The sequence below is a fragment of the Chaetomium globosum genome, genomic scaffold (genome assembly GCF_000143365.1).
Source record: "Chaetomium globosum CBS 148.51 scaffold_4 genomic scaffold, whole genome shotgun sequence".
Lineage (NCBI taxonomy): Eukaryota > Fungi > Ascomycota > Sordariomycetes > Sordariales > Chaetomiaceae > Chaetomium > Chaetomium globosum.
This window is the reverse complement of record NT_165979.1, coordinates 479,377-498,129: the sequence shown is the minus strand read 5'-3', so window position 1 is coordinate 498,129 and position 18,753 is coordinate 479,377. Positions and strand designations below refer to the sequence as shown.

The following is an 18,753-nucleotide window of genomic DNA, read 5'->3' as shown; positions in this document are numbered from 1 at the left end:
AGCGATGTTGCGGAAGTGCGAAGTATCCATCAACCGGCACCCTGTGGTTCCCAAGTTGTCTGGGCACGGTTAGTTAGTGAGTATTCAAATAACAGCGAAACCCTTCCAAACTCACCGTATCATACAAGAAGGGATGAAAAAGAGGGAGTGGTGGTTACAGATGGTTGACTGTCTGTTGAGATCTCATGCTCTCGTGTTCATGGCTCGTACCAGAATGGGTTGTCTCGCGTAATCACTCGTCCAGCAGTAACCACGGTTGTCGGGCACTGCTGAGACTCTTTCAAGGCTCCTCAGTCTCCTTTGGTGGCCGCTCCGTTTTCCCCTGCTGGCCATCATCTGACATTAGGAAGATCATCTCTTTTATCGCTTGGAGCACTTCTTCTGTAGGTTCAGGTAGGACGAAGCAATAGGAGATGATGACCGGGTTGCTTGGGAAATATTTGGACGGGTAGTCGAACCGATCGAGAAACGCTGCCGGGAAGCGAGCCGTGTACAAGACACGTGGGCCGTCCCAAGGATCTTTAAAAACATGAGTCTTCGGACTCTTCATTAGTATAAGGTCCAGAATTGACTGGATCAATATATGGGGGGGGGGGTTCAATTACTTTGAAGTATGTCGCGGTGCTGCGAGGCCGTCGTTGTGCTTGACCAAGAGCGATCAGGACGGCCACGATGTATGGATCTTCTATCTTGTTTGTGGGTTGGTAACGGGGCTGGCACTTTAGTCGACGACGGAAGATTGAACCATCCCATCGCGGGTCAAGACCGTCGAGGTCCGGGCGAGATTGCCATAAGCAACGGCTAGCATTGGTATTTCGTATGGTCGTGTACGGCCGTTTGATTGAAGTGGAAGGTCAGTTCCGGGCTAACAAGTTAAAAAGAAGATTAGCAAGATTCAACAAAGTCGCCGGGGGCACCTGCCTGCAGAGGCCGACATTATAGGCCCCGAAAGAGATATAAAGCCAGATCGCGGTTGCCCATCATCTTATTTTTCTTGGTCTCCGTTGTCCGAGACTTCGGTTCTATTTTCCGGAGAAGGAATCGACAGCCAAGAAGCTGCAGGTGTTGTAACGTCCATCGTGAGGGGCCAACAAATAAACGATCCCGGTTATTTTGCCGCAAGACGTCGTTCAACGATGATGGCTCTGGCTGGGGAAAGCGAAGGCAGGCTGGGGTACCGCGAGCGGCGTTGGGAGATCCCATCACGAGGCGGCGAGGCGCGAGGCGGCGACGGCTCCAGGGTCCAATCTTTGGATCATCTGCTTTCCCCGTCGCGATTGCAGTTGGGACATTCTATATACGCTTCGGATTCAGATCGCAATCCGTGAACAGATACCTATCTGCCGTCTATAAAAGTTTACTACGCATGTCCCGGATCGTCAGCCGCCGACCACCTTCGTCTCGGCGACTCACTGCGAAGGAAAGAGGAAAACGACTACTCGAATGACGAATTGTCCCTTTTCAGTTCTCGCTAAGGAGTCTAGCGAAGGCTGGGGTGTTTTGTTATCCACAACCACGAGCCAAGCCTGCATCCGTCTGCGCACCCTGTCCACCGACAGCTCTCTGGCGGCACATCACAATTACCAGCACTCTCAGACGCTGGCCTTGCGCCAAAGGAGATCCAGACAGTCGTCCGGCAAAGCGGTTCTTTAGCAACACGTCAAGACATCTACAACCGTATCGCCGATGTCCGCCGGGACTCTCGTCAAGGCCAGAGCCTAATCCATGCGCTTGCAAACTAGCTCGAGGAAGAGGGCTTTTGGAGCCGTGTACAATACGGGCCAGATAGACATGTAACGGCAGTTCTCTTTGCGGATCTCGGCTCTCTTGCCTACCTTCGAGCGTACCCTGAAGTCCTCCTTCTCGACTGTACGTCATAAGACGAACAAGTACGGTATGCCACTTCTTGACATGATCGGCGTGGATGCAACTGGGCGCTCCTTTTGTATTGCCTTTGCATTTTAAGCGGCGAGACTGAAGAAGACTATACATGGGCCCTTGAGCGGTTGAAGACCTTATACGAGCAGTGTGGTGGAGTCTTTCCATCTGTCATTTTGACAGACCGGTGCAAGGCAGTCATCAACGCAGCTTCAACTATCTTTCCGTCAACAACATCTCTCTGTACCTGGCATGCAAATAAGGCGGTCCTTGCGCGGTGCCAACCAGCATTTCCAGAAGCTGAGGAGTGGAAGGAGTTCTACGCTTTTTGGTTCTCTATTCTTGACTCGCCAACTCAAGGGATATACGAGGAGCGTCTAAAGGAGTTCGAAAACAAGTACGGTTCAACGAACCTTGCACAGGTTGGCTATCTTAAGGAGACGTGGCTGCTACCATATAAAGAGAAGCTTGTCTCTGCGTGGGTAGACCTGTAAGCTCATTTCGGAAATACAGCTACCTCTCGTGTTGAAGGGATCCACGCGCTTCTTAAGTCGTACCTCAAGAGGTTAACATTTGACCTCTTTGAAGCGTGGAAGGCAATTTGGCTTGCGTTGATCAACCAGCTCTCTGAATTACGGTCCAACCAAGCCAAACAACAGATCCGTATACCCCTTGAGCTCGACAAGGCTCTATATAAGGCGGTCCAAGGCTGGGTCTCGCATGAAGCACTACGGAAAGTTGAGGAGCAACGGCAATTGCAGTGGAAAAACCCTTCTCCGTCACCTACTTGCACAGGTACTTTTACACGTGTCTACGGACTTCCATGTGTACATGTCCTCACTGGACGTCAGGAGCCTCTTCTTCTTGAAGACTTCCATTCGCACTGGCACTTAATACGCGACGGGGCTCCACTTCAACTCCTCGGGCCCCGCCGTATCGAGCCAAGGGCAACGAAAAGCAGTCTCCCAGCCTCAAGTACGAAACGTGAGCCTAGTGAGTTTGAGGTGGTCGAGGTAACGCAGGGGAAACGGGCTAAGCGGCAAAGTCAATGTACAGCTTGCGGGGAGGTTGGCCATATAAGAACCCCTCGCGCGTGTGCAAAGCGGTATTCAGATGTTGTACAGATAGATTGAATTAAGTGCTTTGGTGTTGACTTTGGTGTTGACTCTGGCGAGTAGCAATGCCGTGTTAGATGCACTTCGTGGATTATATAGTTAACTATGTAACTAGTTGGTTAGTGGGAGCCGAATCCACTGTGTAGCAAATGTTAGGGCCGTCTTGGCGCCCACACCAGGTTGGAAAAGAGAAAACGAACAGAAAAATAGAAATGGCTAGTCATATCAATCACGCCACCGCATGCGCGGGCTTCTTAAATATATTCTCTGATGGATCTAACTATCTAACTTAGTATCCAATTCCACTAACTACGCGATTGGTGACGCAGATAAAACGCGTTGAGGCATCGATACATTTGTCTTCTTTTCTGAACCTTCTCGAACTTGTATAAATTAGTTGAATTGTTGGCAAAAAACATGTTCGTTCTCTCCTTTCTTGTCGCACACTGCAGTTTCGGAGCGATGACTCAATCCGCGAAAAAATACCTAGGTAGGTGACGAGTTACGGTATCACACCCCAGCCATCGGGGCACTGATCTATTCAGATCCCTACCTACCTGACTTACTTATTTGCCTCAGGTCATCTGTCGGATTCCCTGGTGAATTGATAGCTGATGAATATTATTCCAAGCCGATTCGGAAAAGCCACATTTCCTCGCTAGGCAGTGCAATAACGTCACTGCCCCTTGGACCATCATCCTGTCCGGAGGACAATATTGCGCTCAAACTTTTGGAAATTACTATGGGAAAGTGATAAGTTAATTGCGGGTCTTAACCTGCCTTATCGTCCATCGGGGATTGGTCAAAGTTTTGGGACCTGGGTCCGTGCCTCATCACCTTGCGCGTTCAATTGATTTCTCGCGAACGAAGTGTTTGTCGATTGTCGCGAAACACTTTTACTTCCGCTATGGGCGGGGTTGACAGTTATCATGGACAACAGCGCCGCACCGGTGGCGCGCAAGATGTGTCGTGGATGCCGCACCGAAAAAGACATCGGCCAGTTTCATGACCTTCGCGGTAATGGGAAGGTTGTTATACAGTGTTTAGAATGCCGGAACAAACGGAAGCTTCAAGTAAACCCTGTCCTGACTTCGTTTCTTTGCCTTACCTAAACCGTCGCAGCATACCATAGTTATCCCGAGCCAGCATTGCATCATTGCAGGTAATCGGCCGGGAAAGCTCTGCGCCTGCTCCAATACCTGCACTACGACCTCTCGTGCCCGCACCTCGCCAGAACCTCACGCATGGCGTCCTTGCTAGCATGTTTCCCAAAGGCGGCCGAGTTGCAACGGATACTCCAGATATGGCGACTGCTCGGGCCAGCGCCTGACGAAGAGGGTTTGGAAGGCGACGCGGATGCTTTGCAGCACACACCACCACAGCTTCCCCGCCGCGGACGCCCTCCCAAGCGCCGTTCCCCTCCGTCTGCGTCTTTGCGCCCGGTCTCGCGGACGCCGTTATGGACGCCCTCGAACTAGAACGCAATCCTGTCGGTCGCCCACGCAACCAAACCCCCCCCTGAAGAGAATCCTCCACGTAAATTCGACGAACCCGGCCCCCGATTCACAGGCGACGACCAGGAGACGCCACTGTTAGCCGAAGACATGGCGACGAAAAGAGAGTTCGACGAAGCGCTTGCCGCAGAGAAGATGCAGCGATGCCTGCGTTGCAAGGAGCGTTGGTTCGACATCAAACTCATGGCGGACGGCGTTTGCAACCGCGGTTGTTCCCATCCTCCGAGTGCGGCAGGACTTCATGGTCGGCGCCAACTCATGTTCAAGAGAGCAGTTCCCGCTGTTGGTCAGCTATGCGATCACTGTCCACAAGTCACAGGGCATCACCCTGGACAAAGTCGTCTGCGATATCTCTGCGCCAGAGTTTGCTTCTGGCCTCTCCTACGTGGCCGTTTCCCGAGTAAAGACACTTGGCGGGCTGATGTTTGAGCGGCCCTTCGACCGCAGCAGGGTCTATCGCGAGACACCATCACGAGCCATGGGGTTGAAGTTATTGGATCACGCTACTAGGCGACTGCAGGCGTTAGATGCTGTGGCGGGGGTGGATCCTTCAGAGGAGTTAAGTGGGTTTATAAGTAGCGACGAGGAGAGTGTAGAGGCATGAGTACTTAGAATATAATAGAAATGATTGGTATAAGTGTGACGAGAAGGTCAAGTGTCTGGAGTTGTTGGCCGACGGACAGATATTGGCGCTTCGCCTTTCCCGTATTCAACCCTAACCCGGATTGTCCTCCGGAGAGGGACAGGAAAATTGCCAGGAGCGGGAGAGAGGAAGGAAGCGCCCCGTAGCGTAGCGAAGGGCCGCGCGACTGACGAACGAAGCGACGCCAGCAATTTTATTAGACAGTTAGACTGGAACGTGATCAAATTCATGTTTTCGTTGCGTTTCAGCCAATGGCCGTGATTATTCCCTCCCCTGTTACGTTAGGTTGTCTCCGTAACCGTTCAATCTGTCAGATGTCAAGTTGGATTCTAGCTAATATCACCAATGCCGGCCTGCCTGCGGCAACCCGTGGCCTGTGCGAGCGTGCAAACGAAGCATGACCAAGTGACGGCAGCGCACTGCCAAACGGCAACCGAAAAACGAAAGACGAGATGGAAATGAATCAAATAAATATCAGGGTTCGGTTGGCCCATGCATCTCACGCCATCTCCTTCAGTATTCTCAATTCTTCAAAAACCTAGAGGGCCAGCATCGCCATGTCGGTGACCGCGTCAATCAAGGGTTACTATCGAGACTTGCTAAAGTTAACGCCAGCCGATTACAAGTCGGATCGGCGAATCGCACTAACTCTTGCCACCCAACTTCCCTTCCCGAATGGCGTAGTTCCCAGAATTCTCAGGTCGCATTTCCTCCGGGCCGACACCGATCAGCGCGCCGAAGCTATTGGCAACTCGTGCGCGAACGGTCCTGCCTTCGACTCCCTCATCATCTTGCTCCGCCAACTCCTCGCAGCATACCCCGATTTTTGGCAAATCCGCGACCACCAGCTCTTTACCTTGGCATTTCACGATTTTGGCCGGAGCCAAGTCGATGACTACATCGTCAAGGGCAAGCTCCTCGAGCTCCTCTACCCAATCGCGACCATCCAGCTTCATCGGGTCGACGTAACCCTAGGCGAACTGATCTGGCACCCGCTCATCACCGACACCCTCTGGTCGCACCCCACCCTCTCCTTCTTCCGCCGCAAAACCTGGGCCAAGAAACCCGGCGCGACCTCCTGGGAACCCTACAACCTCGACGACAAATTCGCGCTGCCCACCCCCCCCTTCCAACCCCCCGACCAAGGCCGACACCTCAACCTCAGCCACCACCTCTCCCGCAAACTCGGCATCCACACCATCGACGGCTCCAGCGTCGCCTTCGCGGGGCTCTTCCCCCCCATCATCCCCATCATCACGCGCGGCGGGCAACCCCTCGCCAGCATCCGCACGCTGACCCTCCACGGACCCTGCAACCACCGGGTCCTCCGCGACGGGACACTCGCGCCGGTGGTGCTCAAGCGGCGGTACCGGCTGCGGGCGCTGCTCAACCTGGCCGACAGCGACATCCGCACGTTCCACCAGGACACGAGCCCCGTCGTGGAGCAGCTGGATCCGGATCCGGCCCTGTGCGAGACCACGCAGCGGCCACGCGAGCGCTACCTGGCCAAGTTGGCGCGCGGGGCGCAGGCGCGCGGCTGGACGTTTGAGGATAGCCCCGAAAGGTATTTCCTCCTGGTGTATGTTGAGTGTGATGCCGTGCAGGGCGCGTCGTATCGGCCGGCCAGTGACCAGTTTGGGGAGTATATCCCCCCGCTTGCGGGGAACGGTACGTGTTTTTTTTTTTTTTGTTTTTTTTGTTTGGTGTTGGCGTGGTTGGGTTGTGGTGGCTTGGGTGACTGTTGCATCAGGTGTTGGTTGGAGTGGCAAGCTGACAGATGGGTGGCACAGGAGAGCAGAGATGGGCGGCGGCCCCGTACCTTCCGCTGCGGAAGAAAGACGAAAAGGCTAAGAAGAGCGATAGTAGAACGAGAGCTCCGAAGAAAAGGGATCTTTCCAAGTACGTCTACTAGATTGCGGCATGGTGGGTCAGCGGGGAAAGGCGAGAGAAGGACTGGTGTTCTAGCGAGTAGCTCGAGGCGATAGGAAGAGCAAAGAGCATAGACAAAGGTAGAGAATTGGCAATCTAGAAGAAGATTGAGGATAATTATGACGAGGTAATTCTACCTACATTTTTCTTATCTCTCGGTTTGGGCGTAAATTAGTCATTAATTGTTAAGGTCTGTGTGTGCCTGGAAGAGGGAAGATCAATCGCGAGAAGAAAAGAAAATAAAAATGAAAAAAAGGCAATGTAGTTAACATGGGCAAAGGCTCATCGACCAGCCCCCCTCCGATGAGTCCGATCGGCCCTCACCGAAGGAGAGGAGATGGCCGGTTTGCGCCGTTCTAGGCGGGCGTCCCCGCTCAGAACATCCCCGGACAATGTTGGGGGCTCAGACTCCTCAAGCGAGAAGCCTTCCCAGAGTCGAGCTGGCCAATGACCGGCCATGTGGCTCCTGATCCGGCAAGTGGGTCCGACTCCATCCTTCCCTCCCAAGCAGTTTTTTTCTTTCTCTTTTTTCTTATCAGCGAAACATTAGATTTTTCACTGCAGGTCATTGCCATAGTTAACGCCACCACATTCGCGGCTGATTGGTTGTTTGGATTGGTGTTCAGATTTATTTGGTAATCCTGCAAACTGATGAGAGGGTTGGCAGTGGTTGGATCCATCTCCAAGAGCGCTGTTGTGCCCAGCCAACACTGAACATGACCATTTTCACGGTATTATTAGGTAGGTATTATTTTTCTAATTATCCCAAGTCCCTTCTAGCGTTTCCCATTACTTTGTCGCGATTGACCTCTTATCATACTCCACCGTAATATCCGTCACCCGCAGAATCCCGTCTTCCGTCTGCAGCCCCTCCCCATCATCACCCAGCATGCTCCGGTCGCTGCGGTCGTCAACCGACTTCTGCAGGTGTAGGTCATGATCGCTGTTGCCCGGCAGAGGAGGTCTGCTCGTAGCGGTTCGTCTACTGTGGTTGTTGCTGCTGCCGATGCCCATCTCCTTGTCATAAAAGCTGCTTGGCGTGCGGTGGTGGTGTTGGAGAGATGTTTTGGCATCGCGGAACAGCACACGGAGCATTGGGATGCTGGCGGCGATGATGGAGGAGCAGACCTCGGCGTTGCCCCAAATCCAGAGCGTGATCCCCTCCGCTAGAAGTTTGTTAGCGATTGGGTCCCAGGCTGTCTAGTTAGGGAGGGCTGATTACCGAAATCTGGCGCCAGCAGCCTCGGGATCTTGCTGGTCTTGACGGCGGCGGTGGCACCGGCGAATATGCCCATGCTCATTGCAAGACCAGCGCCCAGCTTTTCCTTGCGCTTCATCTGCAAACCCCACAAAAACTTCCACGGAAGCAGCGCCAGGGTAAAATCCATCAACGCCGAGTAGCCGGAGGAGAAGAGGTTGTAGTAGACGACGATTCTGGGGTCCCAACATGTGCCCTCGACGGTCATGTCCCAAGCTTTGTGGATCGGCATACAGCTGATCCAGGGAAAGAGCGCGGATACGGTGATGGCGACGTTCATGGAGATGATGCAAAACCAGGTGACCTTTTTGTACCAGCCGTCCGTTATTTGCAGAAGTGTCAGGCCGAACGATGTCTTGCTCCAGACAGCGGCGGTCACGGAGAAGGTGCCGGCCACGTTGGCGGGTAAGAGTAGCGTGTTTATGTTGCGCATGTCAAAGTCCCAGATGTGCAGCCCATAGCCTAAACTAGTCGCATAACTGAGGATCGACGACTCGATGATGATGCAGACCTTATTGAATGAATGAGTATGGCTGAGGAAAAGCACAGGGGGAGGGGCGATGAGCATACCCATGAAGCTATGAGAATTACATCATCCCACCACAGACTCCGTCGTTTTAGCAAGCGGCAATATATTCGCAGAGAGAGAAATATTGTGGAAAGAAGCGCTTGTGACCAGATGCTGGCAAGGAGCTTTGGGGCGGCATTGTCGTGCGGAAGAGCGGCCAGTTGCTCCGGAGTCAGAGGGACCGAGACGACGGCGAATTGTTCCGGGGTTTGGTTCATAGATACGGTGCTGCCTTCGGCGCCTAGCTCCAATTGTCAGAATCACCTGCCTTTTGGGTGTAGGGGGCCACGTGGAAACCGTTTGCAAAGGCACACCTCGCGCAAGGTATAAGAAAAGGAGGAAGCGGTTTAACTATGGGACAGCAATGAAAGGCGGGATCCTTGGCGAGTCATGGCACGAGATGCCCCTCGGAGGGGCGCACATATCCCCTGGAGGAATGATGCTCGATCAAGACCAGCAGACAACTGGGACATGATTTGCACCCGATGACAGCCAGCCCCAACTCAATCACCCAAAAGGCGGCAAGCCTGATGAAGGATCTTCGTGTGGAGGCGCCGCTAGTGTGTTTAGTTGGGAGCTTTGGGTCAGCGCTTATCCCGGATGGAGGCTAGAAAAACGGCATTTGCCATGGCGGACAGTCCGGTTTTTTAGCACTTTGTTATGTCTCACATCTCGGAGAGGGATTGTCTCCGAAGGTGTCGACTGTGTTAACAGCGAGTCTCGACGTCATGATCTAATTGATTCGTTTCGCTCTCCGTTTCCAAAAGCAAAATTAGGTGGGAAGTATTCCCGCCGTGGGCATGTGAGTACAGTGAGTTGAGTCCACTGTTGACTGTTGCGAGTGTTTGCTGGTTGATATCAAGTTGAAGAGGCGAGGGTTTGAATACCGGGTTGACCGGGTACTTGGCAACTTGAGTTTTGGGTATCTCGATAATAAATATCGGTGATGAGTGGTCGATCAAGAAGACGGCGTGGCAAGATTCCGAGGGAGCGGTTGCCCTCGGCCCCACCAATCGCGTGGACTTCCCCCACACCAATTTCAGGAAGCCGGGGTTGACACGCGCCAAGAGCGGTGGAGAGGCGCCGGTCAAGGTGTTAGCGGTGGGATGGCCGTTGAAAATATCAGTTTGGGAAAGGGACGACTTTTTGGGTAGTCAGGGCCGGAACAGAAGCTTGACTTTGAGATCATGGTAGGTTGTGCGCGCGTTTTATTACCTAGTTAAATCCGAGCTGCAGTGGCGAGCCGAAATCTCCCTTCATTTCAGACATCATGATGATGATGAATCGATGATACTGGAGTCGCTGGAAACTCACATTCTCACACCAGTCCTCGTCGTGCATGCTGCGCGGGTAGCGGTTGCGGAGTCGGCGCGGGTGGGAAAATTGAAGAGCGGGTCTTGATTGTTTGTCGCCATCGCGTTATGCGGATGTGAAGTACCGGTATGGCTGACATCCATGATGTATGCGCCGGGTTTACCATTATGATTGGTTAGTTAGTGTCTAATAACAGTGGTTTAACGGCGTGCCAGTATCTCACCCCTTCGAACTGTAAACAAGATGGATGTGGGGAAAGAACATGGCCTACTACTGTGTACAACCTTGAACCAGTTGAATTAAGCATGGTGCGCTGCTAGTACGGCTAGATTTCTACGACGCTATTTGCATGCTGTTTACTCCATTTCTCTGGTCCACGCCCATCCATCCCTTTCTCAAGTCCAAAGCCGGGAATTCTGAGCAGTTGGCTTGATGGCAATACCTGCTGCCCTGCTTACTCTATCCTCCACACGCCATCCACCAGCAACTCATTCGCCATTGTGCGATGGAGGCTGTATAGGGGATGGTGGCTGTGTCAGAAAAGGTTCTCTCATCAGCTCATTCTGCGACGGTTGACCAGCATTGTTCACCACCAGTTGGTCACCGTTGCCCACCACCAGGTGGCCACCGCTACGCACCACCAGTTGGCCACCGTTTCTCACCATCACATGGGCACCACTATTCACCACCAGATGACCACCGTTCACCACCACAGAGGCACGGTTATTCACCACCAGAGGGCCAACCCTAAGACCCCAGTGGTCGCGGTAGGCTGCCGTCCCGATTATCGCCGGATGGTCGTCGTCGTTCATCGCTGGATGGTCGCCGTTGTTTGCCACAGGATGGTCGCCGTCATTCATCAGAGGATCGACCCTAATGCCCCAATGGTCGCCGTGGTTTACCACCCCGTTTATCGCCGGCTGGTTGCCGTTGTCTACTCGAGGGTTGATCCTAATGCCCCAGTGATCGCCGTTGTTCACCAACCCGTTTATCGCCGGATGGTCGCCGTCGTTTATCACCGGATGGTCACCGTTATTTACCACCAGGTGGCCACCATTGTTGACCATTGGCTGGTCGCCATCGTTTATATCGGGGTGGTCACCGCGGTTCATCACCGGAGGGAGTCCGTCGATCATTAGCGGATGGTTGCCGTCGTTCGCCGCCGGATGGTCGTCGTTACCGCCCTGGTGACCACCGTCAAGTGCTGGTCCCGGATAACCACCGTCATCCATTTCCAGATCACCACCGTTGGTTATCTGAAGCTGGGCCCCCGGAGACCCTCCTCCCCACAGGAGTTGCCTCGCTTGCATCAGATCGTCCCAGGTCAAGGCACGACAGTACCCGCGAAAAGGTACCGGCATGCAGCCCGGGACCGGCGCGTCGCGAGCAAGACTGTTGTAAGTGTATCCGTGGGGGGCGTGCTCGTGGGCCCCGTCGTCCCGGCTCTCGAGAGGCTGATTCGGTTGTCGGGCAACGCCCGGGATGTAGTTGATGACCACGGGCGCGGCGAATAAATACTGTTGCCTCCTAGGTATTGTTGCGCCGTAGGTTCCGGGGCCGATGTAATTGATCGTAACCGGACCAAAGTAGTGGTGATCTATCTGCTGGCGGAATAAAGGGCGGACAAACCAGTTTATTGTGACCGGGCCAATGAACCAGTTTTGGTCTGACGGGAAAAGATCATCGGCATTACCTCCATCATAGTTGATAATGGTGTGACGGTAGTACGTATGGGAAGTTCCTTCGCGGTCGGTAGCGATCTAGGTACCTGGCCGCATGTTCGAGGTGGGTGAGGGGTTACCTATTTTCGTTATTGGTTGTTGCTTGGTTGACCGAAGTCAAAATATGGATGGGTGTCCCGTGGAGAGTCACTGCCCGACTGGAAGTTGACCGCGGCCAACTTCCATCCCGAGCCGCTGGATCCCACAATCCCAAGATGGAAAGAACGAACAGCCATGTCTCCCAGTTTGGGTGCTCGGGTCCGCTTAACAGTTATCATCTAGCCCTCGAAGCTCCTTGGTGTTGGGCTTCGCGGGACGGCCCAACCGTAGCCGGTAAGGGTCATGGCTAGGGACACCCTTTTTGTCGTCGGGACTCCGGAAAGCGCCGAGGGTACTGGATCAGCCGTTGAGTGATGCAGAAGGTGGTAGACGACGAACGCAGGCTTTTGTGAGATGAAATTGAAGTGGTTTTTGATTTTCAGTAAGCCTCTAGAGTGGGACAGCCGACTTAACATGTCAGGATGAAGTATGAGCGAGGGTAAGGAAAGCATCGGATGGTTTCCCTCTTGCCCTTGCGACAACAGAAGCAGCCAAGAGACTAGACAATAACAGACACTCAGAGTCCCCGGCCGGACATCTTATTACGACATCAACAATCTAAAACCAAACGCCCTCGTGCTCATGGTACCACCGGTCGATACCAAGCCTGATTCCAGCCATCTATATCCATACACACACACACACACACACATCCCTATCCCCACCCACCCTAATTTTCCATCCCTGCCCATCTACCTCCCAACCCAGAAACACGCCGCCACCCTACGTCCGATCCCCAACCGCAATCCTCAACTCCTCCAACTCAGCCCTGACACCACGATACAGCTCCTGCGCCTCCCTCTCCCGCGTGCTCACGAACGCCACCTCGGCCCTCAGCGCCGCCAGCCGCCGTTGGATGGCCTGCTGCTCGCTGGCCTCCAGGATCTTGAACCCGGCCAGGGCGTTCCGCGCCTTCTCCAGCGCGGCGTGCGCCTCGCCGACCTTGCCGCGCAGCATCTCGGCGCGGTTTTTGTACCCGCCTAGGTGCAGGCCGAGTTTCTTCTCGAGCTTGTTGCCTTTTTCGGCTGAGGCGAGGAGGGCGTCGACGGCAGACTGGGGTGGGTTAGCGTGTGGCGATGGGAAGGGGCAAGGGAGCAAAAGGAGAGGGGAGAGGCTTACATCGAGAGCGGCCTTCATGGTGGAGACCTGGTCCTCCTCGTCATCGTCGTCGTAGCAACCGAGACCGAGAAGTAGGGAGTTGCTGTTCTCCTTGTTCCAGACGGCCTCGATTTCTTCGGGCTTTAGCTGAGACTTCATTTCGAGGAGGACCTGGAGGCGCGCTTCTGCTAGAGCAGGGTCGTCCATTTCGGGGAGGGGGATTGGTTTGACTGGAGGAGCACCAGCGAGCGGGTATTTGCTCGCGTCGTGCGCCATAAGCAGAGCTGCCTCGCGCGCAACAAGAGCCTGGGCAGGGTCGTCGATTTTAGAAGCCGCCCGTACAAGCTCGTTGTAGTCGACTTCTATGGCTCGCGGTAGGTCTCGCTGCATCACCTGCGTTCGCCGCTTGCGCTCTAGCATTTCCTGCGCCTCGAGGAGCTGCCGATCCCGCCGGTCACGTTCTGCGGCATCCTCCTCCATTTGCTCAGCCGTTAACGGTTCTTGTTGGTCCTCTGGCAGCTCCAGCTCCCAATCCGTTTCCTTGGGTTTGGGCAGGGCGGCGAGGCGCTGCTTGAGTTGATGGCGCAGGGATAGATCCCGCATTCTAATGTCTGCTGGGGTTCCCCCAACCATGTCCATATCCTTGTCGGCCGCATTCAGGGCAAAGGTATCGCGGGGCGTGCGGAGCGGTGTTTGCCCGACTCGAAGTGGTGTGGCGCCGACGCCGTTGGCAGCGGACCGCAGAGGCGTTGCTAGGGGGTTTGGTGTAGCGACAACCTGCTTCCGAGGCGCGACTGATTCGAATCCTGTAGACCCAGCCCCTTCATGGAGGGGTGTGTTCTCACCACCTAGCAATGACGATTGGGTCTCCGTCAACGCCCGAATGTTGCGGATCTCGTTCGCAATGTGGTCTTCCTGAGCCGGCGCAAGGGGTGTCCTGATGGGGGCGTTTGTGTTGAGAGTCGAGTAGTTCCCAACTAACCCTCGCGTGGCATCATTATCGCTGTCACGAGCCAACGCGCTCGCCCGCTCGCCAATCATGCCCATCTTGACAAGCTCCTCCAACTCCCCGTCGCCGACCTGCGGCGCTGGTAGCGATAGGGCTTTCCGTTTGCTGCTTTGTTCGGCTTCGCGGATCTTCTGCATCTGGCCGGCTTTGATAGCAGCTTGAGTAGACGCAGACGGCCCATCCTTCTCGTTTTTCCTTCGCTTCCGGTCGACGTCACCGTCCTCCTCGCCCTTCCGTTTGTTGCCGACTTGTTGCTTTTTCGGGTCAAAGTGGGTTCGCTGGAACTCGTTGCGTGAGATTTCATCGGTGGTGTCGTAGAAGCCGGGTACTGCTTTCTTTTCGAACGGAATATCGGCGTTGTAGTCCATCTGCCCCTTCTTGCGCGTCGTGACTTTGATGTTGATGCCGGCTGTCTTGAGCTCTCGCCGCTTCTGCAACGCTGCTAGCCGTCGTGACTCTTCCTGCTGCCTCTCACGAGCCTTTCGCTTCGCCTTTTTACCCTGAGTGTTGGCCAAGCGGGCGCGGGCCTCGCTGAGCATCTCCTTCTCGTCCTCGTCGAGATCAATCGTGTCGGGCCGGGCGGGCTTCGTCTCGGGATCTGGGTCGACCTCGCCTGGGCGCAGGCGGCGAACGTCATCGGCTGAAGGCGCTTGGGTCTCGCCGCCTTCCGGGCCCATCAAGCCCAAGGAGGACCCTTCCCGCTGCTCGGCCTCGTCGAGGAGGCGTTGATACCGCTCGAGGCATTGGTTGGCGGTGCGGCCGACGATAGGGGCGATGGTGCGCCATTGCGTGGGCATCAACTTCGCGAGGTGCAGCAACCTCTCATCCTCCTCCTTGCTCCACTCGATCTTCTTGATGCTGGGGTCGAGCCATTCATTCCACCGGGCCTTGCATTGCTTCGGCGTCTTGCGCGCCAGCAGCGACGACACGCGCGCCCACTGGTTCAGCCCATATTTGCTGACGGACGCCTTGAGGATTTCATCCTCGATGTTGGTCCACACGCCTCCCTTGACGACGGGCATCTTGATGGTCGATGTTGATTGATGTTTGATGATGAAAATCGTGGCGCGGCTTGAACTCTCACGACCGGGATTTGGGGTTGCGGCAGGCAATGTGGGGGTTGATTGGTTAAGATGCAATTGCAGACCCACTCAAGTTCGAGTCCGCATACCCTCGTCGCGTTCCATACGCGATACTTCGGAGGTAGTTTCACAGCTCTGAGATCCTTGAAATTGAAACAAGCAAGCCGGCCAACCAAAGCACCATGCAATCACGAAAATTCAATTTAACAAACAAGTTTTGAGATAAACAGCTTACTTAAGATCTAGCCTAATCTTTCTTTGTTTGCATTACGCAATGGCCTCAGAGGCAGCCTCTCCCCAACGGGAGGCTACGCCATCGGTCTTCCCCTCCTCTCTCCCCCAGAAGCGCTCCCTCGAAGATGACCACAGCCCGGCCGTATCGTCACCGTTGAATCCAGAACCGAAAGCTCAGAAAGCCCAGGTGCAGATTGACGACAGCCAAGTCATGGCGCGCGAAAAACGAACGAAGAAAGAGTCTCTCAAGAAGAGGGAATCCAAAGGCGCCCCCGAGAGTGCTAGAGCGACACCTGATCCGAAGCTGCGAGAAGCTCCCGGCGAGTTGGCGCCCAACCGATACAAGCTCGCCCACCCCAAACCGACCGATTTCGAGCTATCCAAGGGTCCCGTGTTTCAGAGTCACCATGAAGTACAGGACTCCGAGGGGAGGACAATCGAGTTCGTGGAGACGATGGATCAGTAAGTGCCCGATCCTGTATTTCGTAGCTCTCGTTTTGCTAATATTCGCAGCGTTTACAACAAGAAAAACTTCCACTACACCCACTGCATCGCCGACCCCGCCTTCCCCTCCATGTTCTACTACAGAAATACCGAACCGCCGCCTTTCGGCGCCCACATAGCCTTCGAGGATGCCGCATCACACATGTTTTTCACACGAGATGGAATGCATGTCACCTCAGACAAAGGTTTCCGTATGACGCGCGCGAACGTCGCCGTCCGGGAAGGACGATGGTACTGGGAGTGCAAGGTTACCCGGGGCATCTTGAAGGAGCGAAAGGAGGGCGACCCGATATCACACGGCCATGTTCGGGTGGGGTTTGCGAGGAGGGAAGCATCGCTGGATGCGCCGGTCGGGTTCGATGCATACAGCTACGGCATTAGGGATGCGGCGGGGCAGAAAGTACACATGTCACGACCAAAGGACTTCTTTCCGGCGGGTGAGGACATCAAGGAAGGGGACGTGATCGGGATGGAGATCCAACTACCGTCGGAGCGCCTGCAGCGAAAAATCGTCCAAGGCCAATACAACCCGGCCATCGACCTTGCGGATGAGGAGTCTGAGCATGCCCCGGAAGCGCCAAACATCATCCGCGACCGCATCCCGATTCGGTTCAAAGCACACATTTACTTCGAGAAGATCGACTACCACACGACTAAGGAGCTTGAGGATTTGATGAACCCATCCCCAATGGGACCAGGGCACAGCCACCAGGGACCGAACCCGAACCACCCGGTCCCGGCACTGCGCACGCTCCCAAATTCGTGCGTCAAAGTTTACAAGAATGGCGTGTTTATGGGAACGCCATGGACGGATCTGCTGGCGTTTCTTCCGCCGGCTTCGAGACAGGCGCAGCAGACGGGCGGGCGAGAGGCGCTCGATGACGGGACATTGGGCTACTATCCGGCCGTGAGCGTCTTTCGGGGCGGTGCGGTTGAGACGAACTTCGGGCCTGACTTCTGGTACCCGCCGCCGCCCGAGGACACAGAGATGGGGGATGTTGATGGGCCGTTGCCAAAGAAAATCGAGAAGATACGAGCGGTCAGTGAGCGCTACGATGACCAGATCGTCGAAGATATTGTTTACGACATCGTAGACGAAGTCGGGTTCTGGATGCAAGACGGCCAGAAGGTCATTGACCGATCGGTCCGGGACGAAAAGGCCGAGGCAGTGGCGCCAGGGAGGGACGAGATTAAAGAGCTAGTCCAGGACGACTAAAGCAAATAAGAACGACAATTATGATATCAACGCCAGCTCTGAAAAAAAAGGGCATCATCATTAGGGTATCTCACGAACGCGGGCTCTCGGCAGGCGGTTCCACTACCACCAATGCACTCGACACTCCCTCCTCGGCCTCCTCCAATTTGTCCTGCTCAACCACCACTTCCTTCCCTGCCGCCTCCCCATCCTCCACCCCTTCGCCAGCCGCCTCCCCATCCTCCACCCCTTCGCCAGCCGCCTCCCTCTCCATCTTCTCCCTCTCCTCCTTCCCCCGCTTATGAAAATACCACAACACAAAAAGCAACAAAAACACAGCCACACTCCACAGCACATTCATGCCCACAAACGCGGGCCACCTCAGCTTCAGCGCATTCACGATCGCCTTCAGCATGCTCTTCACAATCGCCGGCGTCAGCACCAAATCACCCAAATTCTTGGGCACCAGGAACCGCGCCAGCCCGCTCGCGTCCGTGTCGCGCTTCAGGCCCTGCGCCTCGGCCGCCGCCGCCAGCACCTCGGGCCCCAGCGAGCTGGTCAGCTTCTTGGGCAGCTGCGTCACCAGCTTCTGCATTGACGACGGCAGCTTCTCGAACCCCCGCTTCAGCACGTCGTTGCGCCCGTCCAGAAGCGCCGTGAGGTCGTCGACGGCGGTTGGCGCCCCGCGCATCACGTCCTTGAGGACGACAACGAATTGCCGCAGGAGTGATTGCACTTCGGCGGAGGCGGCGAGCGCGGCGGTTTTGGTTTTGCTGGGTGCTGCCGGGATGGGGGCGGTGGTGGTGGTGGTGGTGGCCGCGGGATTGGCGTCTTTGGTGGTGTCGGTGGTGGCGGCGGCAGCGGTATCGTCGGTTGGTTCGATGCCCAGGCGGGCGAGCACGTTGTTGAGGTCGTCCCATTCGCGGTCGGCTTCTTCTGGGGGGACGGCAGCGGCGGCGGAGGGGACCGTGAGGGCGGTGGAGGTGGACGGTTTGCGGTGGAAGAGGCGCGAGAAGCGGCTCGGCTTTTTGGTTGGTGTGGCGCTGGCGGTGGTGGTGGTGGCAGTCGTGGAGGTAGCTCCGTCGTCGGTTTTGGGCAAGCAGAATGAATCGCTGTCTTCCCAGACTAGGTCGGGGGTTTTGGGGCGCGGCGGGAGAGGGGGCCGCGAGCTTGCGTCGTCGTCGTCGTCATCGTCGTTTGATATCAGGCGTTCCAGGAAGCGCTCATCCTCATGGTTGAGGAGGGGAGCCGGGTTATTGCGCGCTGGGATGGCGGGAGCAATTTCATCTGCGGCTGCTGCACTGTTGTTGGTCGGCTGCGATTGTTCGGCGGAATTTCCTGTCCCTGCCTTTTCTACCTCCTTCCCTGCCTTGGTTGCCTCCTTGTGTTTCTTGCCGAAAAACGGTGCCATTGTGAGTTGTGTTGATGTTTGAACGAGGGAGGAGTTCTCCGGGCTGAAGGCGAGGCGGGGAGGTTTCGCTCCAAGCTTAACTACTCGCCTGCAGCTGCATGCCCGCCCCGTCATTGCGCTGCTCTGCCGCCCGCCATCGCGTCCCATCGGCTGTTGGCCAAGAGGCCTCGTACATGCCAAG

At 55.4% G+C, this 18,753-nt stretch overlaps 7 protein-coding genes across 7 annotated transcripts; 3 read left to right on the top strand and 4 right to left on the bottom strand.

Moving 5' to 3' along the window:
* Positions 1 to 3,922: 3,922 nt before the first annotated feature.
* Positions 3,923 to 5,111, top strand: CHGG_03867 (uncharacterized protein; the record flags this gene model as incomplete). Its single annotated transcript, XM_001223080.1, has 3 exons — positions 3,923 to 4,010; positions 4,518 to 4,819; positions 5,028 to 5,111. 3 exons carry the CDS (start codon positions 3,923 to 3,925, stop codon positions 5,109 to 5,111), a joined length of 474 nt encoding a protein of 157 aa, XP_001223081.1.
* Positions 5,112 to 5,707: 596 nt separating this feature from the next.
* CHGG_03866 (uncharacterized protein) lies at positions 5,708 to 7,062 on the top strand (the record flags this gene model as incomplete). Its single annotated transcript, XM_001223079.1, has 2 exons — positions 5,708 to 6,818; positions 6,941 to 7,062. 2 exons carry the CDS (start codon positions 5,708 to 5,710, stop codon positions 7,060 to 7,062), a joined length of 1,233 nt encoding a protein of 410 aa, XP_001223080.1.
* An 806-nt stretch (positions 7,063 to 7,868) lies between these two features.
* CHGG_03865 (uncharacterized protein) lies at positions 7,869 to 8,911 on the bottom strand (the record flags this gene model as incomplete). Its single annotated transcript, XM_001223078.1, has 2 exons — positions 7,869 to 8,245; positions 8,302 to 8,911. The coding sequence occupies 2 exons, from the start codon at positions 8,909 to 8,911 to the stop codon at positions 7,869 to 7,871; spliced, it is 987 nt and encodes a 328-aa protein (XP_001223079.1).
* A 1,796-nt stretch (positions 8,912 to 10,707) lies between these two features.
* On the bottom strand, positions 10,708 to 11,580 carry CHGG_03864 (uncharacterized protein; the record flags this gene model as incomplete). Its single annotated transcript, XM_001223077.1, has 2 exons — positions 10,708 to 10,731; positions 10,882 to 11,580. The coding sequence occupies 2 exons, from the start codon at positions 11,578 to 11,580 to the stop codon at positions 10,708 to 10,710; spliced, it is 723 nt and encodes a 240-aa protein (XP_001223078.1).
* A 1,182-nt stretch (positions 11,581 to 12,762) lies between these two features.
* Positions 12,763 to 15,168, bottom strand: CHGG_03863 (uncharacterized protein; the record flags this gene model as incomplete). Its single annotated transcript, XM_001223076.1, has 2 exons — positions 12,763 to 13,092; positions 13,159 to 15,168. 2 exons carry the CDS (start codon positions 15,166 to 15,168, stop codon positions 12,763 to 12,765), a joined length of 2,340 nt encoding a protein of 779 aa, XP_001223077.1.
* Positions 15,169 to 15,502: 334 nt separating this feature from the next.
* CHGG_03862 (uncharacterized protein) lies at positions 15,503 to 17,182 on the top strand (the record flags this gene model as incomplete). Its single annotated transcript, XM_001223075.1, has 2 exons — positions 15,503 to 15,924; positions 15,976 to 17,182. 2 exons carry the CDS (start codon positions 15,503 to 15,505, stop codon positions 17,180 to 17,182), a joined length of 1,629 nt encoding a protein of 542 aa, XP_001223076.1.
* Positions 17,183 to 17,337: 155 nt separating this feature from the next.
* CHGG_03861 (uncharacterized protein) lies at positions 17,338 to 18,572 on the bottom strand (the record flags this gene model as incomplete). The annotated part of the gene is made up of 2 exons (XM_001223074.1): positions 17,338 to 17,459; positions 17,612 to 18,572. 2 exons carry the CDS (start codon positions 18,570 to 18,572, stop codon positions 17,338 to 17,340), a joined length of 1,083 nt encoding a protein of 360 aa, XP_001223075.1.
* Positions 18,573 to 18,753: the final 181 nt, after the last annotated feature.